We start from the raw sequence: 21,807 nt of genomic DNA, 5'->3' as shown, positions 1-21,807 counted from the left end.
TACTAGTGTTTCTTCACATGATAGGAAGGCAATTTCTCCCGATCAAATTTGCACAAACTTTTCAAGAGATTCTCACCCTTACTATTCTGACGACATTAGACTTCTCATGAAAACAATAGCAGAATGACAAATTCCAAATATGCCAGCTGACCCTGTGTCAGGAAAGGGCTGATACAGGTTAAGCAAAACCATTTTTTGATACAAGTGACTCTGAGGAACAAAGGCAAAATTCAGATTAAGTAAAGTTTTGTTGAATAAATTTCCACTGTTCTCAAGTGCCTCTTTTTAAAAGGAATTTGTAACAGAATTAAAATATTTTAATAACGTAATTTTACAAGGTTTTGAATATTACCATTCACACATTTTTTCCCATTTTGTATCCAAGAAGACTGAGAAGTTGGCTTAGCAGCCTATATGAGCACTTCAATGGGTATGATTTTTCCATTAGTAACTCACCGATCAGATTCAAGTTGGCTTTGTAGAGCATGAAAGTTGTCAGGCTTACTACTCACCATAAATTCCACAGTAATATCTTTAGTAAAATAACTTCTATTGTGGTCCCTAAAGTATCTCATGACACTAATATGTCAGTAGGGCTAAACAAAAATGAGCTGTAATTGAAGTATCTAATATGTCATAGGAGTAACAATTAGCCATTGACCAATCTATAATGCTTTAAAAACCATGTGGGATATACAATTCAAAAGGCTCTTCTAAATAGTTTTCATATGAGGTAAATATACTATATAAGTTTATTATGATAAGTATATTGAAATTAAAATATGAAGCAAAGATAAAAAGCAATTAAGACAGAACCAATTGCTAAGATCACAAAGAAACATCAAAATGCTGTTACAGAACCTAAGCTGGTGGTATTTGATTACATATCCATGTTTTCTTTTGTAACTACTATTAGCACCATTAACTTGAAAAGGATTCAGGCTGTAATTCCAGAATGTATTAATTTAGCACATCAGATGCTTTGGACTGTGTTGTTTTCCAGATAATTTGTTTACAAATATTAATTCCTTTTACTGGCGAAGTTACTTTCTGTAATCCACTGAAACAGAAGGTCAAATGTTGATATTGAGGAAAGAATATCCCTCAGAACTTAGTCCAAGTCATACAGTTGTTTATGCTACTTTGTCTACTCTGTAGAAGTCAATCAGCACCTTCTGTCTTTGGGTTTCTGTGTCCTCTGAATGTGGAATCACATGTTGTATATTGGGTACACAAGAGACTGCAGATACTGGAATATGGAGCTAAAAAGTAAACTGTTGGAAGAGCTCAGTGAGTCAGGCAGCATCAGTGGAGAAAAAGGCACAGTTGGCATTTCAAGAAGAGACATTATTATTTGTGTACTAGGATTATGGATGTGCAATCACTTGCTACACATGAAGTGCCAAAATCAAATGTCATTTCAGGTAAATATGAATTCACACAGTTATGCACAATACCTCTTTCTTGCCCTTTGATTTATTTGATTTGGTTCCTGTATCTACACGAGTCGTCTTTGGAGGAGTAGCAGCAGCTATCTCCCTAATGAGTATCCTTGCCGATGCCAATGATACCTACAATTACAATTTAAGGAAACAAAGAATTTGCTAAAAAATACAATTGATAGCTTCAAATAGAATCTGCTATCAGAAGTTAATTTGTAACCATGCTTAAATAGTACTATATGCTGAGAGATTGTTAGTGCATTGTTTACTGGAGAGACCTCTACTCTTAATCAAACTGTGTCACAGCATCCTTTACCTCAGAAGGCAGAAGGTGAAATATAAAACAGTTAAAGATGCTCATTGTACAATGAACATTCCCCAGTGAAGAAGAAGAAACATAGCAAAAAATGTAGTTCAAAAGCCAATAGCGTTTGGATATACTGTATTAAAAATACCGGAAATAGTGAAGGATGGGAGTCGCAAGTTAACATGGTTGTGTTGTCTTAAACTCAGCAAGTTAACAATGAGAGCTGTCAAAATGAGTGTCCAGGCTGGGGAAACTTAAGGTGTAATTGAGACAACAAACTTAAGGTTTGATTTAGGCAACAATTGGATCATAATCCAACAGAATTATGATGACAGAAGAATGACTTTCATTTAGTATAAATTAGGTCAATTAGGTCATAACATATGCACTTTCAATGACATTTACAAGTAGTTTGATCTAATTTAATTGTTGGGCCTTATTTTAATATGCATAATATGCTGACTGGCAGTGTTGAATAGGCTGTTCAGCAAATAGGGTGATGTGATGCCTCCACAGCCTCAGACCACAAACACAGATTTGTTGCCACCAAACGATTCATTTAAGTAAAAAGCAGTAATTAAGTGGAACCATACTGGGCAATGAAATTTTCCACTGTTCAAAAGAGTACTGTTAAAACACACAACCAAACAGGTCGTATCTGAGAAGTACTTCGATCAACAAAATACTTTAAAATTATGAACCAGTTCTGGAGCTAAGCAAAAGTAGGGCTGATGCCAGCACCCATGCAACATTCCTTCTGGTGCACTTGGCAAGAACATGGGAGTACACTGTCCCCACATTGTTCCATTCTGGGAAGCCTTGGGCTTCTTACTCCACTTTACATTATCCTACAGCCTATTGCTCTATACCATGATCTCCAGAATCCCAGGCTTCGGTCTCCAGATCCGATGCTCCAGATAGCCCAGGCTTCAAATCTTCAATCGCTACTCATCCACCAACTATCTACATCACCACCTCCACTGCAAGTCTCCTGATTTTTCCTTTTAAATGTTGGTAGTATCTGATCATCTCTCTCCTCTGTCCTCTCACTCCCCATTGCCAATGCTGCTCCATCGCTTGACCCAAATAGGGTACCCAATGAAGTGCACGAGGAACTCTTGGCATTCTAGGCATTAATGCATTAACTAATGTCTTCCTTCAGAATCAGAATCAGGTTTATTATCACCGGCATGTGATGTGAAATTTGTTAACTTAGCAGCGGCAGTTCAATGCAAAGCATAATCTAGAAGAGAGAGAAAAAAATAAATAAAACAAAACATAATAGTAAATAAACAAGTAAATCAATTACATATATTGAATAGATTAAAAAATGTGCAAAAACAGAAATACGAATGGTGATTGATAAGTTCGTGGCCTAAAGTAGAAAGAGTCAATTTTAGAAAACCTAGCACATTTATTTTTCAACATAGTCCCCTCCTACATGTACACACTTAGTCCAGCGGTCGTGGAGCGTACGGATCCCTTCTTTGTAGAGGTGGTCCACAGCAGGGGTGATTGATAACTTCATGGCCTAAGGTAGGAGATGAGTTATACAGCTCTCGTTACATACAGTTCAACTCTTTGAGTGAAAATGCAGAAAGTTTGAAGTTAATAACTCATCTCCTTCTACCTTAGGCCACGAACATATCAATCATCCCTGCTGTGGACCACTTCTGGAGGTCCAAGATGCCGACTTCTACAAAGAAGGGATCCATATGCTCCACGACCGCTGGACTAAGTGTGTAAATGTAGGAAAAATAAACGTGCTAGGTTTTCTAAAGTTGATTTCTTTTACCTTAGGCCACGAACAGATCAATCACCCCTCGTACTGTATATTTAAAAAAGTGAGGTAGTGTCCAAAGCTTCATTGTCCATTTAGGAATCGGATGGCAGAATGGCAGAGGGGAAGAAGCTGTTCCTGAATTGCTGAGTGTGTGCCTTCAGGTTTCTGTATCTCCTTTTATTGTGTATTTCCATTTTATATGTGCTTTAATAGCTTTAGTTTAAGTTGTAGCTCTAGAACTAGTCAAACTGGATTTGAATTTTTTTCAGTCTTAAGCATAACCTGATATTGAAAATGGGATTCTACATTTCATGGTACAAAGATTCCCAATGAAATTATTATAACTCACTTCGTTTAATAGGATAAAAACAGCTGACCAATACCATGAATGAAAAAAGAATCCTGTTTCAAACCTGTAAAATTCCCACTATAAAGCAGAATATATTTCTTACATACCTGCCAAATGCACATAACATAAGCATACGCCATTAAACAGTGTTTCTGGGATGAAGCACGGCCTGCAATTGTTGCCATTATAGTTTGCACTATAACCAGTGTTTCCAGTTGTCTCACATCCTGCAGATCTGCTAAGGTCAGGTTAGGGTCAATACTTTGTGCTCCTATTAGTAGCTGATGATTTACTGGAATGAAGTTTTCGCTTTTTGGCATATCCTCCTTACTTAAGTGGTCTTCTGTGAAAAACAAATATAACAATTGAAGTATGATATCAGAACCAAGATCCAAATTTAAAAGCCAAAAAAGATTATTTAATTTGGCACATCTATAAAAGCAGAAGTAAAGATGATGAATTTTCTCAACTGTCTTGAATTACAAGGATAGTATTTTTTAATGCATCACCAGATGGCACTATTTCATTCAGTCTACTTATGAACACCCAGATGACAGATTTGAAAGAAGGGATTTTCAGAAGAAGGGGAGTTGTTTACAATATGAATTAGCATAGTGCATAGAAAGGGAGATTAGTCAGCAGTTTAATAGATATAAGGTCAAGACATAGGACACAGGGCTTTCATGAATTGGATGCAATATCCAACGATGATAAATTGAAGCTTGGACGAAGAAACTACACTCCACTCTATAGTTTATTTGGGGCTATGCGTGCCATCATATTGTTTGCTGAGTCAAGTGCACACTTTTAGTATTACTTGCAAAACATTGGGCACGCTGTGTACACTGCCAGTTAGCCCTGGCTAGTGACTCCAGGTGTGAAAATGAGTTCTGAATACATTCCCATTCAGTATCCATCTGCTCAAATAAGTACAACCACACATTGTAAGTCCCACACCCTTTACAAGAACTATCAAGTTTCTCTTTTCAAATTCTTGGTTGATATCAGGCATTCATTTGCTTACGATGTGCTTAGGTTGTGACTGGCATTTCTGAATATCAGAATGGCATTGAACATGCAGACTTTCAAGCAAGAGCTGTAAGTGATTTACCCCATCATAAAACTTGTAACTTTGGAAAAAAGAAATCAGTTTAGCTCACCTTCATCCTCTGTAGGTTTTACCCAAAGTTTCATACTCAGGAGTATATCTACTGCCCAGTCTAACTGACAGAGAGCATCAGTGACAGAAAATCCATTGCAATACAACCATTCACCAAATTCAATCAATTCTTCAATCTTCTGCCAGTTACTTTCTGGTTTCTGAACAAATAAAATGCAATATTAATAGAATCCACAAAATAAATTCACACGAGAAGCATCAAATTTTAAACATTGTGTTACTCATTTTTTATACTATTGGACCAGGAAATTGAAATGCTGGAATATATAAATACATATTAAAGAAAAGACTGGCAGTGAAAAACTGGGGTTTGCTGTAGGTGTGCAGTGATAATACACAGATTGCTGCATGTAGCATTTCAAAAGGAACTTTGTGGATAAGTAGTGAGGCTGGGATTATCAGGAACAACTCTGCTGGTGGAGGCTCAATTTGTAGGGGTACAATAATGTGGCACAATGCAAAAGTTTAATAAGAAATTAAACAAAAATGACATGGCATACATAGAGAAATGGAAATGTCACAGAGAAAAATGAGAAAATTCACAATGACAAACTGAAAAAAATGATGGTAGAGATTAACAGCAGTGTTATGTGGTTATGAAATCGAGACTGCTGGTTCAGAACAGTAATGAGACAGCATTCCATTATGCGTTAAGCTTGGACTTTAGGAATGATCAGATAATCATGATGTGATGATATATAATTGTAGAAGGCATATTATGAGAAATTATTTTGCAGATGCAATATGCCTAGAAAAGAGTTTGAAGGAAAGATTGGTGGAGATATAGTCATTTTTGTTTAATTGCTGAGATTAGGAATTAATTTTTTTTGTGGTTGGATCACTTTCCTGTTAATTTTGATTCTCTGTTTTATTACTATATATCTAATGTATCTAATGTTTTAAAATTAAGGATTAAATATTTAAGACTACAATTATTTATAATCATTTAAAGTTTTAAGGCAGATAACTATTCACTATAGCTTACTGTTATAATGAATATATGTGCAAAATACCTTCAATGCACTAATTGAATTCTGATAGCAAGTTAATTGATTTGCTACGTCCTTCGAGAACACTGCCACACGGTGCCACATATAAGATACCTGGTCTTCACTTTCATCATTTAATTTCTGCATATCCATCTGGATATTGTGACCAAGCCTGGCATTTACCATAATTCTATGCTTGAAAAGAAGCCTTAAAATAGAAAGAAAAACATCAAGGAAGTTTTGTACTTTTTGCAAATGTTTTACATTCATAACCTGATTAACGCATAAGTTGAAAACAAACTTATAAGAATACAATTTAAAATGCATTTTTTACATCTGTGAATGGAATGTATTGTTGTATTCGTTCTCAGCCATTGCTTCCTTGGTGGTAACTGCAATATAGGGAATTTCTCAATGTATAACATTTTCAAAAGATGGTGCACCTTACTAATGATATCCCATTAGAGCAGAATTGCACCTCATCTATCCAGTACTCACTAGACAAGGTGCAGTCAGAAAAACTGACTTCTTTCATGTACTATTAACTTCTTCAGGTCAAGGTGGTGCCAAGCTGTGGTCTCAGTCAAGGTTGTCGTTCAAACTTTTGTTCCAGGTCCGTAGGGATGGTTTTTGGAGCTAGGGATCAAGGTAGTGTTTAGGGACACGAATGTAGGGAGTTAGGGATCAGGCTGGAGTCTAAGCCTCCACTCCGTGCTCTGTATTCAAAGGCCAGTGACAATGTGGACAAAGGACATCTTTAGACGGATGTTGGGCTGGCAGGTGCTCTGTATGAAGACCAACGAGGATTGGTGCCATTCCCACTTCCCAGTCAGCAAGTTCTCCTCAGGATCAGCAGGATTAGAGGTCCATGTGACCATAAGACACAAGAGCCGGTTCCCCCTTGGTATGCAACTTGGCAAGTCCAGAGTTTGAGGTCCTGTCATTGGTGAGTCCAGAATTCGAGGCCTGAAATTCAGTGCCCCATCATCGGTGAGTACTGGAGTCGATACCAAAGATCAAAGCCCAAAGGCCGATTGGAAGTCCTGAAGTTGAGGCCTGATGGCCAAAGCCCTGACTCTGCGAGTCCACTGTGGACATTGGATGCCTGATGTCTACAAGTCCATGTGTCTAATGGAGGCTGGAGGCTGGAGGCCTGGAAGCCTCCTGTCCTGGGATTGGAGGACTGTCTGTGTGTGTGTGTAGTTGGATGGATGGAAGGGAGGAAAGGGTTTTTTTCTTGTTGTTGTTGTTTTGTTGCTATTGTTCTGCTGAGCATTGTGGCCATGCTTTGCTGATGCCAGAATGTGTGGTGATATTTACAAGCTTCCCCCAGCACAACCTTAGGTGGTGTTGGTTGCTAATGAAATGATGTATTTCACTGAATGTTCTGATGTACATGTGATAAATAAATGAAAATGAATCTAATTTTTTAGAAACATATCTCATTTTACTTACAACCTCTGCTTTGTCTTTGGCATATCTCTAATAGCGTTGTCCAACACCTTTAACCCAGCTTTCCAGTCTCCTTTATTTGCATTAATGTGGAATAAAAGACCATACATTGCTGCCCTTAACTTGAGATCATCTTCAGCATCACCAATAGCTTCAAACAAATGTAATCAGCTATAATTATTATACAAATACTGTAAACGCCAGGGACGACAAATAGAAGAAGCACTACAATTTCAAAATAAGGGCTCAACTATTCAGGAATGATATGAGAATAAATTCCTTCAAACAAGTTAAACTGTAGAAGGTTCAGAGCATAAAGAAAATATTTTACACAGAAGAGTGTGACCCTATAGATTGTACTACAATTTAAGAACAGGTCAAAATGAGTTTTAAGGAAGGGAAATGAAAAGATAGTGACCTTGGGCGTATGCATTACAATTACAAACGTGTACTAATGTGGACAATAGATAGTATCACGGACTAGCTGGAATGAACAGTCAATTTTTGCCTGGCAGTATTTTTTGCTGATACTCCTAAATTAATCTATAAATATGTTAAGAAATGATTTGTCAACTTAAGAGACTGCTGTAAAGAACAGAAGGTTTCACTTACGTATCAGTAATTGATCTTGAATGGAATAATGTGTTTGCCGTTTAATTGTTGGGTGTGGAGACATTTCTTCCTTTTCTTCTTCCTATAGTGCACAAGGAAAAGATTATGCAGTGAAAACAGCCTTGAGCCTGAGCCATGCATTTAAATCCTGAAAAATAATTGGTAAAACCAATATATTTCGGACTGTGTGATGCTAATAGGAGTTAAATAATGGATTCATTTTTTGGTATAAACATTGGTTACTAAATGCATTATCCTAGTGAAATAGTAGACATTGAAATTCATAAATATTCAGTTTACATATGCAGAAATGTGAAGACTCTCTTTGAGTCATACAACACGATAGATCATTGGGTCCCTTGTGCTCTGTCACTTCCTGGAAACAACGAGTGGATTATTCTCATTCCATTGTTTATTTTCCCTTAGTACTACTACAGTTTCCCATTGTGGTACTTACTTTGTTATCTGTTGGTAAATGTTTTGATAAGTAGTAATTTGACTCTGTTTTTATCTCCTCACAGAATATCTGACCTGCTGAGTATTTCAAGTATTTTCTATTTCAACTTCCTATTTCCAGCAACCATAATATTCATTCCTTTGAATTAAAAAAAACTATGTTTCCCTCTCCACAGAGTGTACCCAGTCTGTTTCCTGTATTTTACCACAAAGCCATACCATTTACGATGTTTGGCTTAATGTCAAATCAAAGATGGTGTTTCAACTTCAGCACAACTTTCATTGTGAACCACAGTTTACAAGTAGACTTTAGGCAGAGCAAGGCAAAGTCCAAAGTTCGAAGTAAATTTATTATCAAAGTACATACTCCACACACCCCACCCCCCGGAAGTTTTCATGTTTTATTGTTTTACAATATTGAATCACAGAGAATTTAATTTGGCTTTTTTGATCAACAGAAAAGACCCTTTTGTGCTAAAGTGAAAACAGATCCCAACAAAATGATCTAAATTAACATGAAGACTTCGGGGGGGGGGGAGTGAATACTTTTTATAGGCACTGTACATGTCACCATATGCTACCCTGAGACTAATTTTCTTGCAGGCATACTTAATAAATACATAATAGAATAATAATCATAATAGAATCAGTGAAAGACTGCACCAACTTGGGCGCTCAACCAGTGTGCAAAATATAAAAAACTGTGCAGATACAAAAACAAAGAAATAATAATAACAATAATAATAATAATAATAATACATAAATAAGCAATAAATATTGAGAACATGAGATGAGGAGTCCTTGATAGTGAGTCCATGGGTTGTGGCAACATTTCAATGATGGGGCAAGTGAAGTTGAGTGAAGTTCTCCCCTTTGGCTCAAGAGCCTGATGGTTGAGGAGTAATAGCTGTTCCTGAACCAGGTGGTGTGAATCCTGAGGCCCCTGGACTTTCTTCCAGATGGCAGAAATGAGAACAGAGCATGGCCTGGCTGGTGGAAGTCCCTGATGATGGATGCTACTTCGCTGCAACAACGCTTCATGAAGATGTGCTCAATGGTGGGGAAGGCCTTACCCATGATGAACTGGCCCATATCCACCACTTTTTGTAGGATTTTCCATTCAAGAGCATTAGTGTTTCCAAACCAGGCAGTGATGCACCTGGTCAATATATTCTCTACCATACATCTATAGAAGATTGTCAAAGTTTTCAATGCCATACTGAGTCTTCACAAACCCCTAAGGAAGCAGAGGTGCTACCATGCTTTTCTCATAATTGCACACTCATCTACAACTGTTTTACTAAAGTCCATGACAACCATGGTATATTCATTCAGATCCACAGATGAGTCCTTAAACACGGTTCAGTTCACCAACTTGAAGTAATCCCATAGCTGCTCCTCTGTCTCTCGTGACCACCTCTTTGTTGTCCTAATCTCTCAAATTGACTACCCTCAATGCCAACAGTACAGGACCTTCCCAGGATATGAATGACCTGGGAACCCCTTTCCTCTTTTCACTGCAAGAGCAACAGATCGATCTGCCTGATCAATCCTCCAAAACCCACTTTTTCTGGGGGCACAACAATGCTCATTCAGTGTCCAAACATGTGTCTGAGGTCTATCATCTGACCTCCTATTTTATCTTCCCGTGCTGAGCATCAACTGTCATTCAAATAACTCCACCTGACTTACAAAAAGTAAAACACCTTATTATTAAACAATTAGGGCTGCACAGCAATATCTATGTAAATCTTCAGAAAGTCACAACTCTAAACACCAGTAGAACAGTCCAGAGGTTCCCAGCAATAGAGAAAAGAGCTTGCTTGGCTATGTCCGCACCTCAGGTTTTATCAGCTGGAGCTGAGAAAGTTAGGTATATTATTATTAATAATAATAATATTATTATTATTATTATTATAAGGTAAAACACATCTTTTACCTAAAGGGGAAATCAGAAATGATCCAGCAACATATCGTCCTATTACCTGTTTACAAATATATATAAAATTGTAACATCATGTATCTCACAACTAACCACCACTCACTTGGATAACCACAATATACTTACAGAAGAGCTGAAAGGATGCTGTATGGATATGAATGGATGTAAAGAATGTTACATACCTCATAGATATCTTGTGACTGTCTTATGACCATGATGTAATTGAGTGTCTTATGAGTATGAGGTAATGGTCATATGATGGTGGGGTGATGTAATTTTCCAGCCAGTGTGAGGTCACGTGATGACATGTTCACCACGGGTATAAAAGGGAGACCCCTGGGGTGATGCAGTTAGTTTTAAGTTTAGTTTGTTATTCAATTCGTCAGATACTCCGTTATGCTGTGTATTCGTTTTATGACGCAGTTTTGTTTTAACATGGAGTTCTACTTTCTATTGTCAGTAGTATTGGAGAGTGAAGACCTTACCAAAGTACAGGAATTCACCGAGTCGAGTAAAACTGATATCGTTTGGCGGTTTTGGAGAGGATCAACCTTTATTGAATCTTCATTCAAGAAAAAGAGACCTGCATCTGAGATATCCTCTGCTAAAGCAGGAAGAATTGTGCAATGTCTATTCTCCAGAGGCAAAGGTCAGTTCCTTTAAACCGTTTTATTTCCATCGTTGTGAATCCTGCGGACAAGGCAGCTTCTGGCTGGGATCAGCAGTAACGTCATGTCTTCGAGGAATTCTTTACTTCAGGAAACTCTCTCCTAATTGACTGTATAAATCTCTTGGACTTTCGACTTTACCATTCTAAGAACTGTGTTTGAATTTACCACTTTAAGAACTGTTTTCGCATTTACGCTTTTAAGAACTGTTCCAGAGTTGCCGTATAGCAGTTAACTTCTGATTATGTTAGTCATTTAAATACATTTCACTATTTTTGAGCAGAGTTTAATAAATGTTTGCTTGTTTTTATAAAACCTGACTCAATTCTATATTCATTGTTGCCGGTCACGGGACAAGAACAACGGATAATAGATTCTGTAATTCTAAATCAAGCCAGGCAGAAAAGTAGAAATCTTTCATGTTGCTAAATTGACTACCCAAAAGGCATTTGACTCTGTCCCACATTCATGGTTAATATATAATAAATATATATAAATATCTTAATATATATAAACTACACTCAATTTTTGTGAAATTCCTTCAACATCTGATGAAGCATTGGCATACTATAATCACCCTATCTATTAATAACCAAAAAAGAATAACCACCATTATCAAGATAAATACACGCATTTTCCAAGGTGACTTTGTAAATCCACTATGGTTATGTTTAGCTTTAATCCCATTCTCTAATTTACTGAAACGGAGGAAAATTAGGTATCAACTTAGAAACAATGAAATGAGCTATACCTTAAAACATCTCTATTCATGGATGATTTGAAATTATATGCTCCTTCATCAGTGAAGCTAAAGTAATTAATTCAAAAGAACTATTTTCAAAATATATAAATGTAAACTTTGGACTGGATAAATGCAGAACACTAAACATAAAGGTGCAGAAGAGCTAATAGATTGCAAAACAGAGCAGCTGGATACAAAACAATTAGGGCTACACACTAATAGCTACGTAAATCTTCAGGAATCCACAATACCAAACACCACTGGAATAGTCCGAAAGATCCTAGCAATTGATAAATGAGCGTGCATGGCTATGCCCACACCTCAGATTTTACCAGCTCGAGCTGAGAACAAAATAAAAATAATAATAAACAATTAGGGCTACACAGCAATATCGATGTAAATTTCAGAAATCCACAATACTAAACACCACTGGAATAGTCTGAAAGTGCCAAGCAATTGAGAAATGAGCATGCTTGGCTATGCCTATACCTCAGTTTTTATTAGCTTGAGCTGAGAATTTTTTTAAAATAATAAAACGTTTTGTGGGTTTTATTAATGACAGGATACTGTATGTATTCTATTAGTTTAGTTAATGGTAACATTGGGTGATTTGCCAATGAAATGAAAGAAGTATAGCTCCAGAAAATAAATGTGTCTGACTAAAAGAGAAACACACATAAAAGTTGCTGGTGAATGCAGCAGGCCAGGCAGCATCTCTAGGAAGAGGTATAGCCGACGTTTTGAGCCGAGACCCTTCGTCAGGACCAACTGAAAGAAGAGCTAGTAAGAGATTTGAAAGTGGGAGGGGGAGGGGGAGATCTAAAATGATAGAAGAAGACAGGAGGGGGAGGGATGGAGCCAAGAGCTGGACAGTTGACTGGCAAAAGGGATATGAGAGGATCATGGGATGGGAGGCCTAGGGAGAAAGAAAGGGGGAGGGGGGAAGCCCAGAGGATGGGCAATAACGGATGGGGCACGAGGGGGAGGTGGGGCATTATAGGAAGTTAGAGAAGTCAATGTTCATGCCATCAGGTTGGAGGCTACCCAGACGAAATATAAGGTGTTGTTCCTCCAACCTGAATGTGGCTTCATCTTTACAGTAGAGGAGGCTGTGGATAGACATATCAGAATGGGAATGGGACATAGAAGTAAAATGTGTGTCCACTGGGAGATCTTGCTTTCTCTGGCGGACAGAGCGTAGGTGCTCAGCAAAATGGTCTCCCAGCCTGCGTCAGGTCTTGCCAATATATAGAAGCCCACATCAGGAGCACCGGACGCAGTATATCACCCCAGTCGACTCACAGGTGAAGTGTTGCCTTACCTGGAAGGAGTGTCTGGGGCCCTGAATAGTAGTGAGGGAGGAAGTGTAAGGGCATGTGTAGCACTTGTTCCGCTTACACGGATAAGTGCCAGGAGGGAGATCAGTGGGGAGGGATGGGGGGGGACGAATAGACAAGGGAGTCGCGTAGGGAGCGATCCCTGCGGAATGCAGAGAGTGGGGAGGGAAAGATGTGCTTAGTGGTGGGATCCCGTTGGAGGTGGCGGAAGTTACAGAGAATTATATGTTGAACCCGGAGGCTGGTGGGGTGGTAGGTGAGGACAAGGGGAACCCTATTCCTAGTGGGGTGGTGGGAGGATGGGGTGAGAGCAGGTGTGCGTGAAATGGAAGAGATGCATTTGAGAGCAGAGTTGATGGTGGAGGAAGGGAAGCCCATTTCTTTAAAAAAGGAGGACATCTCCTTCATCCTGGAATGAAACAAAAAGATCTAGAAAGGGGAGGGAGGTGTCGGAAGTGGACCAGGTAAAGTTGAGGGCAGGGTGAAAATTGGAGGCAAAGTTAATGAAGTCAACGAGCTCAGCATGCATGCAAAAGAGAAATCAGATTATGGACAGTTCTCAGGAACAGACCACTTAAACAACCCTGAGACTGCCTGTATTTGCAATCCATTATGCTGCAATGACAGGTGTTTGACATCTTTCTACTGCCCTCTTATTACTTCATACTTACACTCAGTGTCCACTTTATTAGATACATCCTGTACCTAATAACTTGGCCACTGAGTGTGTATTTGTAGTCTTCTGCTGTTGCAGCCCAGCCACTTCAAGGTTGACATGTTGCACGTTTAGAGATACTCTTCTGTATACCACTGTTATAACACGTGGTTATTTAAGTTACTGTCACCTTCCACTCAGCTTGAACCAGTTTGGCCATTCTCTTCCATGGTCAAAGTCACTTAGATTACATTTCTTCCCCATTCTGATACTTGGTTTGAAAAACAACTGAAGTTCTTGACTATGTCTGCATGTTTTTATGCATTAAGTTGCTAACGCGATTGGCTGATTATTCACAATAATAAGCAAATGCACCTAATAAAGTGGCCACTGAGTGCATCTTTCCAATTTTAAATATCAAAATCAAACTATTAACCTAAGTTTTGAAAACCAAGTGGCTTTCATTGACCAATAAATTCTGAAAATCTATTCACAAATTCATTGTGGTTTATTACATATTCAACCGACTTGATTTTGTCATTTTAAATTACGAACCTTTCTAATATGAATGTTTGTCAATCTAAACGTCCCTATTACTTGGGAACAATTAATTTTAAGGGCATTTCTGCTATAATGGCCAAATGAATTATAAAATCGCTCTCTGAATTGATTTTAGCTCCTTATATAAATGTAGCTTCTTCCAGTTTTTAATAGGAACATGGTGCAAGCTGTTTGTAGTATGACATGTGAAGCCCAGTTATAGTTTCAACCTCACTGCCAGACTTGAGGATGCAAGGATCAGTGATTATCTTGTTGTGGAACTCCATGACTTTCAATATGGTACTGTTAGTGACTTAAAGTAAGAATGTTTGATCTAACTTAAAAAATATATATATATACCTGGTCAGGTATTCAGTATGAAATAAGTCCTTAACTTGTATAACATGCTTTTTCTTCTGTCACGGCATGTTTAACTGCGGATACATTCTGCTCCACACAGGGTTTAGTTGTTGATTAGAAATTGAAACTTGATTCAAAGGTATGGAGGGTGATGTGATAAACCTTCCAAGTCTGGCTCAGGTAAATGAGAACATGTGGGCATTTTGGCTGTTGGTTTAAAATCGTGTGCTTGGTTCAGAAAGATCCAACCAAATAAGATATAGTTTTAATCCAATTTAGTTATTCGTTTAGTTGTTTTAATTAGTTATTTCAATTTTTAAGAATTTTTAAATATCTTGGGATTATTGAGATCACAGAAAACAGCTGAGTAAACATCATGCTTTCAAGAATGGGTCATGCTCTGTTTCTTTAGGCATGGGCATGACAACGATAAATACCCATAAAAGCAATAGCAACCACTGTTTCTATGCTATACTATTTACTCAGCAGATTCTGGCCGGTGCAGTATAAAAGGGTACAAGGTGGCATACCATGCTTAGATTACACCCAATGACAGTCATCCACAATTATGTTTTATTGACAATTATATGGTATCTGAAGAAATACTTCTAAAATTATTGCAGCTATTTTACCTTTTTCATTTTGGAGTATGTATTGTGAATGGCCTTTAAGAAAGATTTAAGAGGCTCTTCAAGTATAGTTCTTTCCACAACAGATGGTATCAAAGACAGACAAGAATTCCAGAAGTGCTTTGCTGAATTCATTACAAGTTTCATACATCCAGCCTTTTCTCCGTGACTGTTAAAGAATACAAATATGTTATCTACTAATGCAGTTCCTTCTCCGAGATGCACTGTCACAATTTTGTCCGCTATTGAGAAGAGATGAGAAGTAGGAGAAATTATTTTCCTTGCATTACATCAGCTTACATTGGAGTTCTCGGGCATGTAATCTACAATTTACATTACGTCACCTCCTTCCTAGAAATAATAACAATTATGATCCCTTCAATTCATCAGAGAGATAACTATATCACACGCCTTATTTTTAAGGAAAATAGTTATCACTTCTTAAAATTTCTCTGCCTTACATCTACCTATTGCCAGCTTTGGCTTCATCACCAATATCAGATCTCAAGCAGGACTTACACATCTGCCAATGCCTCCAGGTCAGTGGCTTCCTGACATAAACATTTCTTTCTCCATTGTCACTTGTAATAACCATTAGTCCTAAAAATTTACAAGTAATATCTGTTATTACTCCTACACCTTACTATCTCTCTTACCATTAAATAGCACTGAGAAAGGTGGTCTGTCAAATATTTATTTTTGTCATTTTACTAACCGGTGCTTCTTTGTCTAAAATCCAAACATTTCTATCTAAATCTAAGGAAACGTCTATAAATCAAAATCAAAACTTCTAGTTAAAAATAATTCAGCAATTCAGTGAACTATGAACCTGGACCCAAAGGAATTAGACCTATGAATGGGCAGGGAATCAAGGGATATAGACCATGTCAGGTATATAGGATGAATTAGATTAACATGATGGTCAATATCAGCATGTTGGGCATAAGAGTTTGTTACTGTGTCATACTGGACTATGCTCTATTTACTTATCAGCACGATATTTCTGATGTTGCAAACGAGAAAAGCTTATTAATATTTAAAATGATTGTGTTAAACCAAGACTTTATGATGAAAGTTAGCATGCATATTTGTTCTGCTCTGAAATAAAATTACCTTGCACTCATTTCAAATGCTCTGATTGCAGCAATACGCATTTCACTATTTCCAGCTCCAGTCTTCATCAAGTTCTGTCCTTGGATACAGGCAACAACACTTAGCAATTCATGCTTAACTGCATTATTATGCCTGGATAAACACAAAGAAAACTTTTTTTTCTAATTGCAATCAACAATTGTTTTCCAAAATTGGTTTCGTTTTTTAAATGGTACCCAGACTTCACAAGCTGGATTGGCAATGTGATTAAGGAAAATAAGTTCTTCCATCTAAGGTAGTCTCACCATGTATCATGCATTTCGGGCAGAAAATCATGGTATGCATGGCACATGATTACAGCTTTCATGTTTAAGATACGGTAAGAACACAATAAATTGATGAATTAGACCATCCAGCCCATCTAGTCTGCTCCACCAACTTGACTGATCTTTAAACTCAGCTCTACATTCTTGTACTAACTACACATTCTTTGATTCCATTAACATTTAAGCATCTATCAATCTTTGTCACGAATACACTCTGAGACTGAGCCACCACAGTCCTCTGGAAAGTACAGGCCTAGTCTGCTTAATTTTTTCTCAAAGAAAACAAATCCATCATCCTTGAATTCAGAATGATTAAAATTGCATTTGATAGAAACGATGAAAATCATAAATAAAAAAAGCAGTAAAAGTTGCAAATACTTAGCAGGTCAGGAAGCATTAAGGACCTAGAAACATTAACTCCACTTTTCTTTTTAAGTATGTTTCATGACCTGCTGAAAATTTCCAACATTTTCTATTTTTATTCCACAATTTAGTCTGGGGAAGTTTCACAAGTGTATCCTTTCTAGGGCTGAGAAACAGAAGGCTGGATATGGAGTTATTAGAGTTCAGTCTCATTGAAGGAAAGTGACTTTACTCACGAACTCAAATAGCCTACGCAAAAGGTCAACATAGCATTTGCCTTCCTATATACCTACAAAACCTGCATAATAAAGCATATTAACTTGCTGATGTATGCCTAAGGGCTCTCATATCTGTCCGAACACTTCTATTTTTCAATCTTTTACCATTCAAATTATACTCTGCCTTTCTATTTTTGTGTTGAAGTGGATGACCTCACATTATTCCATTTATATTCTAATTGCTATGTCCTTGACTCTTCACTTAACTCCTAAAGTCTCTCTGCATCCACCCCACCCCACACAGCCTGCATATGTATGAACTAAGATATAATACACTTCATCTCCTCAATTGATATGGAGAATGAATAGCTGGGGCCTCAACAGTAATGATCCCTGTAGAACTTCACTTTTCAAAATCTCAAACTGTTAAAAAATCTTTTATGCCTTCTGTGTTTTTTGTCCATTACCAATAAACTGGACATGCCAATCTATTACCCCAGCACAGTGAGGCTTTCAGAATGTCCAATAACTGACTTTCCCAGACCTACTTTGGTAGCTACTACCTCAAAATGTTCTAATAGATTTGTCCCCTCAGACAGAAAATCCATGTTGACTCTGCTCAATCCTGTTATTAAATTCGGAGTTCTCTGTTACAGCTTCCTTAACAACAAATTCCACCATTTTCCTATCACTGACATGAGGCTAACTGTAGTTCTCTATTTTCTCTCTCCCTCCTTTCTTATATATTGAGTCTAGATTTGCTACAGTAGGAATCATTCTAGAATCTATGGAATTCTGAAAGATAGCAACCGGTGCACCCACTCTCTCTGTAGCAACCTCATATTAAACCCTAATATGCCTTCCATTAAGTCCTTGAGATTTATTGCATTTTATTTTCATTAACATCACCAGTATTAGCTTTTCAAAAAAACTAGTTTCATTCTGCTCCTTATTCAGTCTGGACCTCTTCTTTCACCTCAGACAGCAGAAGAAGTTGGTATGAGTCCCCAAATCCTCAGGGCTTTCTACAGGGACACCATCGAGAGCAACCTGACTGGCTGTGCCACCAAGTGGTATGGGAACTGTACTACCCTCTGTTGCAGAGAGTGATGTGGATAGTCCGGAACATCTGTGAATGTGAACTTTCCTCTGTTCAGGATATTTAGAGCAGCAGGTGTATAAAAAGAGCCCAGAAGATCATCGGGGACTCCAGTCACCCCAAGCATAATCTGTTTCAGTTGCTTCTGTCTGGCAAATGGTACTGCAGCATTAAGGCCAGGACCAACTGGCTCTGGTACAGTTCTTTCACCAAGCCATCAGATTTATCAATACACATTGAACTGGCTCTGGTACAGTTCTTTCACCAAGCCATCAGATTTATCAATACACATTGAACTGGCTCTGGTACACTTTCACCAAGCCATCAGATTTATCAATACACATTGATCTGATTGTATATCTGACTGAAATGTGGGAGGATATTGCCCAAACACTAAGATTGTACCTATACAAGTGGTTGAGGCGGGTTCGATGTTGTTGTTTAAAGTTAAATTAGATAGATATATGGACAGGAAAGGAATGGAGGGTTATGAGCTGAGTGCAGGTCGGTGGGACTAGGTGAGAGTAAGAGTGAGAGTAATAGCTAGAAATAAAGATAAAATTAATTTTAAGTAAACAGGTGAAGCAAAACAGAAGAGGATAAGCTCAAGTTTTACTTAGTTATTTATGATCAATACCCTGGCATGAATGCTAACTCTGACATTTGACATTTTTGTTGTATACAAATATTTAGCTGAAACGTAGAGCATTAACCACAAACTTTTATTAAAGTGAAAGAACCAGCATTTTTGGGAGAAGAAATGCTATTCCAAAAGATCCCCACTCGCACAGGTCAAATTAAGTTGCTCCACACAAGAATGTTATCACACCTTTGGCTTCATTGTTCTTCATATTTTTAACCTGAAGAGCTACACTCTTCTTCCAGGAATGCCTAAATTTGAACAATTCTAATATCCTTTTCAGTTGTGATGAAGGACCTTAATTCTGAAATGTGACTGCCTCTTTTCCCACATATGCAGCCTGATCTGCTGAGTCTTTCCAACATCTGCTATTTTGCTTTAACTTTTCACCATCTGTAGTTGTTTTTATTTTACATACATTTATTTGTTGAATTCACTGCATGACTAAACAAACAGTTCTACTCTGCTCTGCTCTCCTATGGGATTTCCATTTCTCACTCCTTCCTTGCTCACGTGCCTTGGGTCTTTTTCCCTTCCTGTCCTTGAAGAACATACCCCTCTCCCAACCACACTCATTCTTGTATACATTAAAAGGTACTAATTTAATGTTTTAATTACATCCTTACTGCCTTCCTCTCCCACCCAATTATTCTGTCCATATTTATTTTCCTTTCTGAAATTGACCTGAATCTAATTCAACATCTCTAATTTCACCATATGCTATGTTTCTTTTAATCCATAAATTTCACATCCTACTGGTTTCACTGAGATACCAGGTACCTGTTTCCTGCACCATTTTTATTAGCTCTTCTATCAAGTTATGACATTAAATAATTTTTGCTGGGGTAGATTAATACGTCTTACAATCATGCAGTAAAGAATGTCCAACCCAGGAAGATTAGAACTATTTGATTCTTTTTTTGTCATTCATGTACTTGACAATAAAAAACAAACAAAATCTCAACCATGGAACCTAAGAGGAGAGAGAGGAGGAGAGAGGAGAGAGGAGAGGAGAGGAGAAGATGGTGGCACGACGCAGTTCGCAGAGGCCACTCCGGTGGTGATGTCTGTTATTTAACAAATAGGGTGCCGTGCACAATCCTGATTTGATGGAGATGGATGTGAGAACACAGAGGAACATCTGTTGAAACTTCTGAAATGCCTGCTTCGCTGCTGCTGCTGCTACTGTGTGGTCCAGAATCTCCAGAGGAGAAGGTCCCCGAGTCCTCAGCTTTGCTTGTTGCTCGGTGGCCAGTGTGGGGTCGAAGCGCTCGGCAGAGGATGGTGCACAGAAAGGCTGTGTTGGAGGGGCTGGTCAGAGGCTTGAAGTTTTTGGATGGACTCAAGAGTCTACTGCGGTCGGGTGCTTCCAATGGTGCTGCATCAGCAAGTTTGCGGCGCTTGGAGGGATGGTCATGGCAGGGAGAGTTTCTCCCTTCTGCCGCCTGCGTGAGATGATATGGGACTTTGAGACTTTTTTTTACCGTGCCCATGGTCTGCTCTTTATCAAATTACGGTATTGCTTTGCACTGTTGTAACTATATGTTATAATTAAGTGATTTTGTCAGTTTTAGTTTTGGTTTGTCCTGTGTTTTCTTGTGATATCATTCTGGAGGAATGTTGTATCATTTTTTAATGCATGCATTTCTAAATGACAATAAACGAGGACTGACTGTCCTCATAATCTAAAAAAAAATGTTCTGAGGGCAGGGTTAAACTAAACTTGACTTAATTCAGATCACAGTTACTCAGCAAATCATCTACAGTATCTAATCAAAGAGTCATCCAAATTACACAACAGTTTATACTTACTTTTCATGCTTCTTAAAAGCAGGAGATTTTGAAACATCTTTTTCCAATTCAAATGCTTTCTGGGCACACTGCATTACGAAGGAGTCATCATTATTCAGGTATGCAAGTTGCATCAAACGTGTCCATACCTCCAGCTCCAACAATTTATCAGTCCAGGAACAACTTGATACTTTATTTTCCAACTGTAAATGTTCACATAATTCATATTAAGAAATATATACATTTTATCCTGGAAATTCGCAGGGGGAGTGATTCCAGCAGATATGCCGGGGTCATGATTCCTGTCAAGATCTGACATTGATTCTGTTACAATTTGCAGCAGCATCCAAAGGAAAAAGTGGTTTGGAGAATCATCTGTGAAATTCTAGCACACCCTCATTAATGGCCCAAAAAAGCCAAAGAAGATTACCAAAATTAGTTTGAATCAGGGAAGGTTGTTCGATTTTACTGCACAAACCCGGGGATTATGACTGCACCACACATATTAGCTGATTATTTGACACTCAATAACTTTCTTCTTTAGGGACTACTTAGTTGCATACCTTTTATTTTACATTATATACATTGTGGATATGAGTAAAGTCTCAGTCTCTCAGATATCATCCTGGAAATTAAACCTAGATTCATCGCTTATTGAGTCAAAAGAGGTTTCAAATATTACAGCATGGAAACAGGTCATTTGTCCCATAGAGACTGCATCAACCACCCAGTTACACTGATCCTTTATTAATCCAATGTTTCAGTGTTCCTATAGCCTCATCAACTCCCCACAAATTTGACCACTCACCTGCGCCATAAAGACACTTTATAGTAG

General features: G+C 38.0%; 1 protein-coding gene across 1 annotated transcript in view; it reads right to left on the bottom strand.

The window, feature by feature from the left end:
* Nucleotides 1–21,807, bottom strand: part of LOC134358994 (cilia- and flagella-associated protein 46) — a 194,298-nt gene that overhangs the window by 104,405 nt on the left and 68,086 nt on the right. Inside the window, exons 23-31 of the mRNA XM_063071760.1 lie at nt 20,994–21,175; nt 16,557–16,688; nt 15,447–15,612; nt 8,115–8,196; nt 7,506–7,653; nt 6,075–6,258; nt 5,042–5,201; nt 3,989–4,224; nt 1,458–1,571 (exon numbers count right to left, since the gene is read on the bottom strand). Of these exons, the coding sequence (XP_062927830.1) occupies nt 1,458–1,571; nt 3,989–4,224; nt 5,042–5,201; nt 6,075–6,258; nt 7,506–7,653; nt 8,115–8,196; nt 15,447–15,612; nt 16,557–16,688; nt 20,994–21,175 (1,404 nt within the window). The remainder of the gene's footprint in view (nt 1–1,457; nt 1,572–3,988; nt 4,225–5,041; nt 5,202–6,074; nt 6,259–7,505; nt 7,654–8,114; nt 8,197–15,446; nt 15,613–16,556; nt 16,689–20,993; nt 21,176–21,807) is intronic.

This window comes from Mobula hypostoma, chromosome 19, assembly GCF_963921235.1.
Source record: "Mobula hypostoma chromosome 19, sMobHyp1.1, whole genome shotgun sequence".
In the NCBI taxonomy this organism is placed as follows: domain Eukaryota; kingdom Metazoa; phylum Chordata; class Chondrichthyes; order Myliobatiformes; family Myliobatidae; genus Mobula; species Mobula hypostoma.
This window is presented reverse-complemented; position numbering and strand designations above follow the sequence as displayed.